Raw genomic sequence first — 12079 nt, 5'->3', positions numbered from 1 at the left:
AGCTACACTGGACATGGCTTGGGGACATGCGGGTAACAGGTGCACAGGACCTGTGTGTAGCTTCCCATGATTGCAGGGGGAGCCATAGCTATCCCAAAACGAAACCACAGGGAAGCTCAGAACCATGCCTGTCTTGCCTGGATGTGGGCGGCTCCCAACAAGTGACCACCTTGGGAGAATGAGCCTTTGTAAATCACCACCAAGGTGACCAAGTGTGCAGACACCACGGGGGCCTGCAGGCTGCGGCTGGAGTTGGGTGCTTCATTCTCAACCAGAAGGGTGCGTGAGGTCAACACGTTTGTCCAGAGGTGGGGCTTCTCTGACCATCACCCACAGGACTGGGTGAGGTGCAACAGACAGCAGGTGTGCCAGGCTAGACCCCGGGAGCACTGAGTTCCAGCACCCCATTCCGGCCCCCAGCAAGGCAAGGCAAGACAGGCTAGTCCAGGGGGCAGCAAGGCCTGGCAGCGTTGGACTTTGTGCACATGCTTCTGGCAGACACAAACCCTTGCTAGTTGGCTGCCTGAATGAGTGGATGAATGAACACATCCTACTGATGTGCGTGCTCTGTTTCCCCGTATCCGGACCTTCCTCTCATTTTGCAGATGAAAGCAGCCATAACCTGCCCTGGGTCAGAGGCACAAACTGGATTAGGTCTTCCTGAACTGGATGAAGAGATGCAACACTAGAAATGACCCCTAACAAACACAGCCAGCATTTCTGTGGCTTGTGTCCCCTGGGAAATTCCAAACACCTGAATGCAGCTCTGCCTAGGCTCACAGTCCCTGAGAGACAATGGCAGGTGTCTCTTCACAACCTAGCATCCTGGTGCGTGGTGGACTCATGCCTCAATAGTCAGCAGCAAGATGAGGACAAGTAGACATGCTCATATAGGCACTCGCACCACCAGGTAGGAGAGAAGCAGTCAGTGAGAGGTAGCATAGAGTGCGGGCAGGGAGGGTGGATGGTTGGCAAGGTGGGGGAGATTGGGCTTCCAATCCTGGGACTACTGTGTTTTCAATCATGGCCTTGACAAACCAGGTAACCTGGGGCCAACACAGTGGCATAACAGGCTAACCATCCATTTCAAAGTACTGGTAGCCCATATGAGTTCAAGTTCTAGTCCCGGCTGTACCACTTCCCATTCAGTTCCCTGCTCATAGGAAAGTAGCAGAGGATGGCTCAAGTTCTTGAACCTCTGCACTCAATTGGAGGCCTGGAAGAAGCTCCTGGCTTCAGATCAGGTCAGCTCTGGCATCGCAGCCATTTGGGGAGTCAACCAACAGATCAGAAGTTCTCTCTGTGTGTCTGTCCTTCTCTCTGTAGATTTGCCTTTCCAATAAAAATGAGTAGAACTCTAAAATAATAATAATAAAAAGAAACAAGAAACCTATGTGAACACAGCAGTGTGAGGATTTACCCACCCACTCTACAAGGGGACTGTGAAAATGGCACAAAATGGCATCCTTCGAAGCCTATACTGCATGGCCCCTTACGCTGCCAAGCAGTGTGAAAGCAAGTCAAGTCCGGAAGGTGAGAACACTCATGCAGCCCACACCTTCTAGGTGAGGCCGACCAGGTGGAGGAGGCCTGCTCCTATCCCATCAGCACTGGCAGTCTCCCAGGGCTGCACGGTCACAGCTGGCCGCCGCGGCACACCTGACTCAGCGTGCACAGCCCAAACACTGTATCCTTCCTCAACATGAGGGCAACATCAAGGGGCAGGCATCGCGGCCCAGTGGGTGCAGTGGCCACCTGAGCACCAGTTCAAGTCCTGACTACTCCACTTCCAATCCAGCTCTCTGTTAGTGCTCCTGAGAAGGTAGGGGAAGGTGGCCCAAGTGCTTGAAGACCCAGATGAGGCTCCTAGTTCCTGGGCTTTGGTCTGGCCCAGCCCGGGTTTTTGTGGCCATTTGGGGAGTGAACCAGCAGATGGAGGACCTCTCTCACTCTCTCTCTCTCCCTTCCCTTTCTGTAACTCTGCTTTTCCCAAAAACTATTTTTTAAAGCATAGCATGGAGGGTGGAGAGACACGGAGAGTCACCTCGCCAGGGTGAAGGAGGCAACTCCTGACTCATTACTCATTGTGCTTTCACCTGCTGCCCCTGCAGCTTTGGCTGAACCTTGCAGCACAGGAAGGGGTAGGTACCCCCCAAAATCTATGGGCTGCTACCCAGGCTTAGGTTAAGGCCTCCGATTCCTTCCTGACCAGCGCTCTGCTGAGCATGTCTAACCTTCATGAACAAGGTGCAGAAGGCAAGCACCACAGAGAAAGCCAAGGCGCCAGAGGCCTCTTTCTGCACCCTCGTGCTCTCTGTGCCCTAACAGCACAGCTACTGCAGAATGCTCCGTGGCCTGTGGGAGGCGGAAGGCCAGGAGCGCCCTCTAAGGCCCGCAGCGCGCAAGCACTGTGACTTCAAGCCACAGGACTTGGCAAAGCAAGGATTACTTTCAGGCATAACCAATGCCCCCTGCCTCCGGAATCCCCAGCCTACTTCTGTTAAAGTCAGCCAGAGGGGCAGGGTGTTGATGGCTCAATGATTAAATCCTCACTTTGCAAAAACCAGGATCCCACAGGGGCTCCGGTTTATGTTCCGGCTGCTCCATTTCCCTTTCAGCTCCCTGGCAAAGCAGGAAGGCCCAAAGTCTTGGAACCCTGCATCTACATGGGGGACCGGGGAGAAGCTCTGGCCCCTGACTTTGGATCAGCTCAGCTCTAGTCACTGTGACCACTGGGGGAGTGAACCAGTGGACGAAAGATCTTTGTGCACTCTCTGTAAATCTCATCTGTCTTTCCAAAAAGAGTAAGTAAACCTTATATTTTAAAAAAGTTGACCAAGACATGGGTGCCACTGCCGCTGCCAGCCCCACCAACCTCCCCAAAGACTCCACTCCGTTCCTTCTAGCAGGCGATGCCGGCAACAGGCTGTGGCAGTGGAGTTGGTGTCCAGTTAATGGCTATAGCAGGTGCTTTGTGTGCAGGCCTCACAGCAGGAAGTCCCTGCAAATGTGGACAAAGGGTGTGCCAGAGCAGGGCTCCATGGGCTCGTAGGGGTTTGGGGAGTCTCCTTCCTGTCAGACTGAGCAGCCAAGGCCACCAGTGGGCACATGACCATGTTGATGCCCAACCCAGGAACCCTGGCTGCTAAAGGCCTCTCTTCCCTCCACCCTGCTGGTTCCCCAACGTCCTGGACTTGGCTTTCCCCTCTCCTCTTCAACCAATGAGAAGCCCACACAGGTCACGTTTATGAGTGTTGCACTAGAAATTAAAATAAACATGTAATAAATGCATTAATTCATCTTAAAATTTAATAATATGCCATGGCATGAGGATAGAAAAAGATTTCACTTAAAAAAAATAACTGTTTTCCAAAACAAAGAAAAAATAGCAAGAAGGGCCGCATTATTTTTATATTTTGGCAAAGCAGATCAGGAGAAGATAGCTGGGCTTTCCCTCTGCTTATCTTTTCCATTTGTCGCCGCATGTTGTTCTGATTGAAGAAAACTTGGCCTCACACGGTTTGTGGTTGAAAAGAATACTTCAGTAGCCTTGTGAGATAATTTTGGTTACTCTTTAACATACAGCGCTTCGTATGTGTTATCTGCGTGGCAGAATCTGAAACTCCGAGCATTTTCCACGTTTGATTGCATTAAAACCACCCAGCTAGCTTGCACTTCGAGTGGGTTTGCAATCCTATACACTGGCCAGTTGGCCTGATGAATTCACTTGCTAATACAGGTTCCCCAGATGTGGACGAAAGCCCCCGTTCATATGCCTCAACGCCAACCTCACTAGAAAGCTTTTTCCAAATTGGGACAGTCTCAAGTTTATGTTGATGGTGATAGCTTGGTTTGCATTTTCACCTGAAACCTCAGATTTTGAGTTGGGTGATCCCTGCAGTTAGTTCACTGGAGGAAGCAGGTACCTTCCACGCATCCTCAGGAAAATGATGGCCCAGGACCCAAGCCTGAATAGCTACAGGTCATCTATAGCTGTTCTTTTTTGTTAAACATCATTGTCTGTTTAAAAAGAAGGGGAAAAAAAACAACTCAACTCGCTCAACTTGCAACTAGATTGCTCCCTCTGTGGCTCCCATGGAACTTGGGCAGCCAGCAAAAGTCAGCCACAGGCCCTTCTCATTTGTTTACATAGGAAATCAGGAAGAATGAATTCCAGAATAGAGATTCAGGAAAATCAACTCTTTTTACTGCGGCATCAAGGACACTAACTGAACATAACAGGTCTTACTGCAAAGCTCTGACACAGTCCCACGACTGCTAGTGCCTTGCCACGCCCCTGCCTCCATCCCGGGCCAGGTGCCAGCACTTCCACCTGCCAAGCTTTTGCACCTTCCATGCAAATGTCAACGTGGAAAAAAAAAAAAGCAAAACAGCATCTCAGCATTACCTTCAAATCGAGTCTCACCGTGCAGCCTTTTCTGACAGAGTCTTTATTCTGCACAGAGATCTAAGCCTCTCAGAGCCACCACAGAATCCACTGTGGATAGACATGTGTACATGGGCAACCATGTGCTTCAAAAAATGCATCCTCCCAGACCATTTTAACATAGCCACGGCCACCCAAACAAGGAGGGATGTGAGGATGGCACTGCGTGGCCCTCTTGATACGAAGTGGAAGGGCCTTACTGAGCCTTGCAAGTCACTTCTGTCTTTTGTTTGTTTTTGGTTTTGCTTCTATTTTTAAAGGCAGGGTCAGCATCGTGGCATAGCGACCTAACCTTCTGTCTGTGGCACCAGAATTCCATGCCTCAGCTGCTCCACTTTCCATCTAGCCCCCTGCTTATAGCCTGGGAAATCAGTAGAGGCCCAAAGCCTTGAGAGCCCGCATCTGTATGGGAGACCTGGAAGAAGCTCCTGGCTCCTAACTTCAGAGCTGCTCAACTCTGGCCTTTGGGCCATTGGGGGCCCATTGGGGGCCACCTGGGGACTGAAACCACAGACAGAAGATTTTTCTGTCTCTTCTCTCTTTGTAACTCTGCCTTTCCAATAAAAAAATAAATGAATCTTTAATAATAAGAATACTAATAATAAGTGCTTGTGGCACCATGGTGGTCTGCCACACAGAAGTTCTGCTGTGGGGTTGGGGCCATGCCGGGCAGAAGTGGCCTACTCGGTGCAAGCAGCGATTTCTACCCAAGGAGGAGAGAGCAGTTCACCCATGACTTTGCCTCCAGACCCCAGCATCCAACTCTGGAGCAGTGCCGGGCTGTGCAAAGCCAGGCAGCCTCCGGCATGAGCCCAGGGAGCAAGTTTGTGGCCACAGCACAGGAGCAAGCCACAAGCAGCCACAGCTGTTCATCTCCTTTATCGGTGGAAAGAAGGTGGACGTTCCAGGGGAAATGTGCTAGCCCTCCTGTGTCCGTTCCCAGTCTGGCCATCATCTCCCTGCAGAGCCCACGTCAGCACAGCAGAGCCCAGCGCCAGCAGCCTTCCAGCTCCCACATTCCACAGCCCGGGTGATTCACCCAGCAGGAGGCAGAGGAAGCAGCCGCCAGGCCAGGCTGGGGCAGGCTGAACCCCGGGGCGCTGGCTCCAAAACCACCCGTGCTGCAGACACCCTCACCGCCAGCCTGGGGCAGGTGGCTAGAGGAGCCGGAAGGCACGGAACGGGGCCAAGTCTAGTAAGGTTGTGGATCACTTGCTGAAGCAAAAATTCTTTCAGCACTCATAAGAAATAAAATAAAACAACTAAGAAAAACAAAGCCACCGACTGCGAGTGGAGGAGTGTAGACTCTAAAATAGTTTATTCCACTCAGAATCTGCAGGAATCCTTAGAGTGGGCTTTTCCTAGAGATCACCCACCGGCCACAGAGAAGGACCCGGTAGCAGTAGCTGGTACTGCCTTTTATCACCCAGTGGCATCCACCGCTGAGCCTAAAGCTGCACCAAGCCCTGGGCCAAGCCAGACGGTTGTGAGCCCCACTCCCCTCCCCGCCCTAGGCTCTCCTAGGAGGAGCAAGACAAGACGCCCCATCGCGCCCTCATTGTCCTCACTCCCAGTCTAGACCACACCTCTGTGGCCAGGAATGAGAACCACTCCTCCTTGGACCTGCAAACTCCCGGCGCGAGGCTCTGGGCGCAGCGGGCGGCACTGGGAGCTGGCCAAGGGCCCCCACACACTTCTCTCGCGCGCTGCCCGAGAAGTGCGAGAGAGCGCGCCAGCATTTTCTCTGAGGGTCGCTCCTCAGCATGCAATTCTAGCACCGGGCAAGCTTCAGGGGAGGGTGGCTTCCCTGCGCCCCAACTTCTCACCCGCTCTCTCCTGCACCCTGTCAGGCCTGACGCCTTTCTTCATGCCACCTTAAAGTGTCCCCCACGCCGGTGCGCTCTGAAGAGCGCTGCTGCTCCCCACCCCCAACTCAGCGCGTCAGGGTCCCCCAGACAACCCCGCAACGGCTCCCGGCCTTCCCCGGAGCGGACCTCCAACAGCCTCCGGCCGGTCTCCCGGGGGCATCCCTCGGTGGGGACAGGTGAGCACCGCGCACCCCCTCCCGAGCACGGGACACGTCGGGTACATAAAGCAAAGGCACCCCGTGCCACGTCCAGGGTCTCTGTCCCTGTCCTGCTTTTTGTGCCCGAATCTCCCCGGGACCCCGGCGCCGGCGGCTTGCCCGTGCCAGCGCTCCAGGAGGCGACGCGCCAACTTAAGGAGCGACACAGAGCCAGCAGGGCGCGGGCGTCTCGGCGCCGCCCAGCGCAGCGACAGGCGGCTTGGAGCGCGCGAGAGTACCTGGGGCCCCCGCCGAGGCAGCGACGGGGGGCAGCGCGGCCAGGAGCAGCAGCGCAGCCCAGGGCAGCAGGCGCGGGACGCGCGAGGGCGCCCCGGCCTCGGGGGCCATCGGGAGCCCGGGGTGCACGGGGGGCTGGGCGGCTGGCTGGAGTCCAGGGAAGCGGAGGCTCCTCGGTAGGGGAAGGGGTCCCCGCCGCCGTCCGTCTGCTCCGTGCGCGGTGCCCGCGCGCCCCGGCCCCCGCAGCGGCAGCTCCCCAGCCGCGCACCGGCTGCCGCGCTCCGCCACTGAGGCCGCGGGCCGCCCGGGGACGCCTTTTAGCCGCGCTCGGGCGCCCTCTGCCGACCGCGGGGACTCCGGGGTCAGAAGCGGGGCCCGGCCCCCGGCGGGCGGGGCGCCCCAGGACTCAGCTGGGCGTCTCTGGAAATCCGGTGGTCCCGTGCGGGGCCAGGCGGCCGGGGCGCTTCCTCCCCTGGTCCCCCCTCTCGCCCCTTGTCTGGCTAGGGAAATCCGGGGCGCGTCCAATCGCTGGTTGCCGAGCCCACTTTCTTGGGGGCGCTGATGCCAGACCCCTCACCTCTCTGCGCACGGCGCATGGGTACCCGCGGCGCGCCGTGGGGTCGGCTCACGCCTTCTTGGAGACGCCGTCTCCATACGCGCCCTTAGCCACGGGCCACTAGCTGCGCTAATCTGGCTTCCTCCCATTTGTTGCGTCCTAACGTGGCCTTCGGGTCTCCGCAGCCGGGATTCCAACCTGGCGGGATTCCCACCTGGCCCTGGTCAGCGCCCGCCTTGGGGCGGGCTCCCGGCACGCCTGGCGGCGCTGGGGCGGCGTGGACTCCTGCGCCTCCCCCAGGGAGACCGCCTGAGCCCAGGCCAGACGCGTGCCGGTGTGCGAGGGCGAAACGTTGATGAAATGAATCCGGGAATTCGGAGAAACCTGAAAGGGACTCTGGTCGGAAAGGAACTGCGCGGCCGGGGAGCCCTGGCCCCACCGGAGCCTAGGCTCTCCTTCGGGACACCTTTCCCCAGTGCCCCGGAAGGTTCCTGCCAGCCCCAGGAGCCCCCCAGAGCCTGTGGCCCGCCAACAAGTGAGCCTTTTTTTTTTTTTAAGATTTATTTATTTTTATTGCAAAGTCAGATATACAGAGAGAAAGATCTTCCTTCCACTGATTCACTCCCCAAGTGACCCCAACGGCCGGTGCTGCGCTGATCCGAAGCCAGGATCTAGGAACTTCTTCCAGGTCTCCCACACAAGTGCAGGGTCCCAAGACATTGGGCCGTCCTCGACTGCTTTCCCAGGCCACAAGCAGGGAGCTGGATGGGAAGCAGAGCTGCTGGGATTAGAACCGGTGCCCATATGGGATCCCGGAGAGTTCAAGGAGAGGACTTTAGTCGCTAGGCCATCGTGCTGGGCCCACAAGTGAGCCTTTAAGCGCAGGTTTCCAGCACCTCTCCAACCTGCCCTGCCCCTTGGGAGCAGCAGCCACTCTGTATCCTCCCCAAGCAGTAGGGCTGTGCCCAGTCCCCTCCCCCTCCCTCTCCCCAGGCCCTCCTCACTACCCACCTCCCCTCATGGTCCACGGGGTTTCAGCAGGGTCTGGAAGGGAGGAGAATCTTGTCCTTTCAGGGGTGGTGACTTCCTCCAAAGACAGGCGTGCAGCCTTGCACCCTGGAACCCGAATGGTCCTTATCAAGGGGGCAATCACCCTGGTGCACCGGAAATGCAACCGTGTGTGTCTGGGTAAGTAGGAGGAGAAGGCTTTGCCACACAGAAACGGTCAAGATAACAGTGGAGGCCAAAACACGCTGGAAGAAAGGCATGGGTGAGGAGTTCTCCCTGGTGCTTGGGCAGGACAGCCCCGCCCACACCCCCCATTCCAGGCCAGTGGGACTCCTCCCAGACACCTGACTTCCAGAAGGTTTTGTGTTCAAACCCTTCCTTGGCGTTGTTTCCTCAGCCACAGTAAGCTGATATGGCAGCCAAGGCACCTCGTGGGATGCCAAGGGACACCAACCCCAAAGGGACATGAAACACCCTGGCAAGCTACCAGGCAGAAAGAGGAGTCCAGGCGTCCAGCCGCAGCCCCGCACCTCCTGCTTCTCACCGGTAAGTGCGAAAGGGCTTTCTGTCTCATGTAGCCAGTGCATTGTCCCGGTACATTGTCCAAGAGGTCTGTGAGCTTGTAAGAACCAGTATACTTCGTTATTTTGTATCTGCTGCCCAAATGAGGGCATAAGCAAACAGGAACTCCCAGGAAGTGTTTATGGGCTAAGTATTTCATTCATCCAATCATTCATTGATTTAACCAGTACTTGTGCATCAGCTGTGTACCTAACAGAGCTGTGGGCCCTGGAGGGGTCACCAGACACTAAAGACAGAAGAGGAACAGAAGGCAAGTGAGAGAGGCAGGAAGTGGGTGGTGGTGAGGACCATGCCTTGGGTGCTCTGAGCAGGGTGTGACATAGCCTTGGGAGGCGGGATCACAGAGACCAGAGCAGCTGTGGGATCCAGTGAGGCAGCTAGGTGGGCCCTGGGATCGGGTGAAGCAGGTGGGGCAGGCACCTTGGCTCCAGGTGGGGCAGATGGTGGCTGCTAGGATCAGGTGAAAGCAAGTCGAGGTGGGTCCTGGGATCAGGTGAGAGCAAGTGCAGGCTGCCCCGGCATCAGGAGAGGCAGGGGGGGGGGGCGGGCGGCTGGGATCCAGGTCAGAACAGGTAGTGTTTGGCCCAGAAGAACTGCAGGGTGACAGACATGGTCACAACTGAGAGCTGCTGAGGGGCACATCTTCCAGGTGCAGCTGGGTTGCCTTGCTGTTTGTTTATTTATGGGAAGAAGGAGAATCATCACTACAGAAAGTAAAAAAAAAAAAGAAAGAAAAGTCACCTGTTGTTCCCCAAGTCACTGAGTCTCCTTCAAGACTGTTACACTTTCAAGATTTCCATTTTCAGTTGTGTTTTCCTAACTTCATCCCATGAGCTGATATGTGGAAGTAAGCAGGTGAAACTCATGCAAGCCTGAACCCCTTCCTTCCTGGGGTGCAGGGGTGTGCCCAGACCCCTTCCTTCCTGGGGTGCAGGGGTGTCCCCAGACCCCTTCCTTCCTGGGGTGCAGGGGTGTCCCCAGACTCCTTCCTTCCTGGGGTGCAGCAGTGTCCCCAGCGCCCTCCCTTCCTGGGGTGCAGGGGTGTCCCCAGTGCCCTCCCTTCCTGGGGTGCAGGGGTGTCCCCAGACCCCTTCCTTCCTGGGGTGCAGCAGTGTACCCAGACCCCTTCCTTCCTGGGGTGCAGCAGTGTACCCAGCACCCTCCCAGGAATGTTCTTCTTGAGAGTACCTCTCTCACGTGGACATGTCGAAGTGAGGCACAGTGCTGAACTGCCGCCCTGGTTAGCAGGATCAGAACAGGATCAGAACAACTGACCAGAGGTTGTTAGAATCGAACGAGATTACTGATGTCTGCACATCCTGATCAGGACTGGAAAGTGCGTTTTTCATGAATAAAGCCCTTAAAGAGACTTCTAAGGTATTGCTACTTTTTTTGTTTTAATGACAAAAACAAAAGAAGCCTGCACCAGACTCACAGCCATGTGTCCTGCTGCAGTTGTCCCCACAATGGAAGCACCCTGATACTTCTTCTTCTAGTCGATGCTGGGTCCTCTCTGCCGTGATTAGCATCCTTGTAGGTTTAGCTAGTTCACGTGATTGGTCAATTGTTGGTTGCTGCTTCTATTTTGTTCATCAAAACAGAGAGGGTACCACTTTAAAGCTAAGTGTCACCTGTTGAAATATGATTTTTTTCTCTCTGCTTTCAGCTTGGTTCATGGTTCCATTGTTAGCTTAAAAAATCAGTCCACATTACAGTCAGCATTTTAATGTGGGCTAAAGCCTGCCGCACCAGCATTCCATATGGATGCCAGTTCAAGTCCTTGCTGCTCCCCTTCTAATCTGGAAAAGCAATGTAGAATGGCCCAAGTGCTTGGATCCTTGCAGCCACATGGGAGACCCAGGTGGAGCTTCTGGCTTCAACATCATCGGATGGAAGATCTTCCTCTTTGTCTCTTCTCTTCTCTGTATATCTGACTTTCCAATAAATAAATAAAATCTTTTTAAAAAATAGCCAAGTCAGTTCACATTCACATGTGCTTTCTCTGGTTCTAGTTATCTTTTGAATAGCCAGGTTCGATACTCTCCATACATGTTGTCATAGCATTCTTAGGTGGCAGGGTAGAGTAAAATGCTGTTTTCATGTTTCCAGTGGACAAACAGGAATTAGCTTCCAATGACCTTCCAGTACAGACTCTGAATTTGGGAAGTGCGAGTTTCGTAGAATTCACATGATGTCTCTTGTCCAGTCTTGAAGTTGGCTCACGTGGCAGATGCCCGCATAGGCACTGCATGTGAATGCATCCACAGGTAGTGAAGCCGCAATTCAGCCCACAACATCTGCTGAATGAGAGTGGTGTGCACACCACGTTTAAGAAGTGTGAGCAGGTAGAAGGAAGGGGAGCAAGTGCTGGTAGCACTGGGGAGTGAGAGGGGATGGAGCATGTTCAGACACAGTGGACCTGCAGGATAATGCCCATCTCAAGGGGATCTGTAAACCTGAACGAGAGAGTTCTAGAGTAGGCAAGCAGACCCCAGCTCCCCCATTGCACTTGGACATTGGATAGAAAATGAGAGAAATTGTTCCTGATTAGGAATAAAATTGTGCTTTGGAGAGCACTCCTCAAGCAGTGTCCATCTTATTCTGAGTCTTACTGCAACCTTAGAGATAGCCTTACAGATAAACTCTGAAAGAGGAAAACCCAAGCCTCCGCACACCTTCCCTCCCAGCAAGGGGTACCTCCTCTCTCAGACTTCAAATAAAGTCCTTCTTTATCATCCAAGTTGTAGCCCGTCCTTCTTGGCAACCAGTCCCCCAAACCTCAATCATGTTGAGGTTCTTCATCTCAGAGTTGGAAATGTGCAAGAAAAAAAAAATGGCACTCTTTAAAAAAGACTCCTGTAATTCCCTTGGTAAGTGGATGGGTCAGCTGCCAACCTCCAGGGCAGTCCTCTTCTGTGTAAATACATTGAGGGTTAGCAACAAGAGAGAGCTGAGACGTCAGACGCTCAGACTCATCTACGAGGGAATCTTCAAACAGATTGTAGAAAAGTGCAAAGTATGAAAAAAAAAAAAAACGATGCATGGACTTCAAGTTTTTGCACCCAAACATAGTTCTGAATTCTATAAACTTTTTAAAGCATCCATATATGCTTTCTGGAGGGTTCTAAACAAAAGTGGTTCAGTTGGCAGGATGGAAGAGCCCCAGACCTGGGTTCCTGTTTCT

General features: G+C 54.3%; 1 protein-coding gene across 1 annotated transcript in view; it reads right to left on the bottom strand.

Moving 5' to 3' along the window:
• Positions 1–6860, bottom strand: part of FNDC1 (fibronectin type III domain containing 1) — an 83583-nt gene extending 76723 nt beyond the window's left edge. The window contains exon 1 of the mRNA XM_040965676.1: positions 6752–6860. Coding sequence (XP_040821610.1) covers positions 6752–6860 — 109 coding nt within the window. The remainder of the gene's footprint in view (positions 1–6751) is intronic.
• Between the last annotated feature and the right edge of the window lie 5219 nt (positions 6861–12079).

The sequence above is a fragment of the Ochotona curzoniae genome, unplaced genomic scaffold (assembly GCF_017591425.1).
Source record: "Ochotona curzoniae isolate NIBS_2020 unplaced genomic scaffold, NIBS_Ocur_1.0 scaffold_3890, whole genome shotgun sequence".
Taxonomy (NCBI): Eukaryota; Metazoa; Chordata; class Mammalia; order Lagomorpha; family Ochotonidae; genus Ochotona; species Ochotona curzoniae.
Note: the sequence above shows the minus strand (reverse complement) of the source record. Positions and strands in the feature narration are given on the sequence as shown.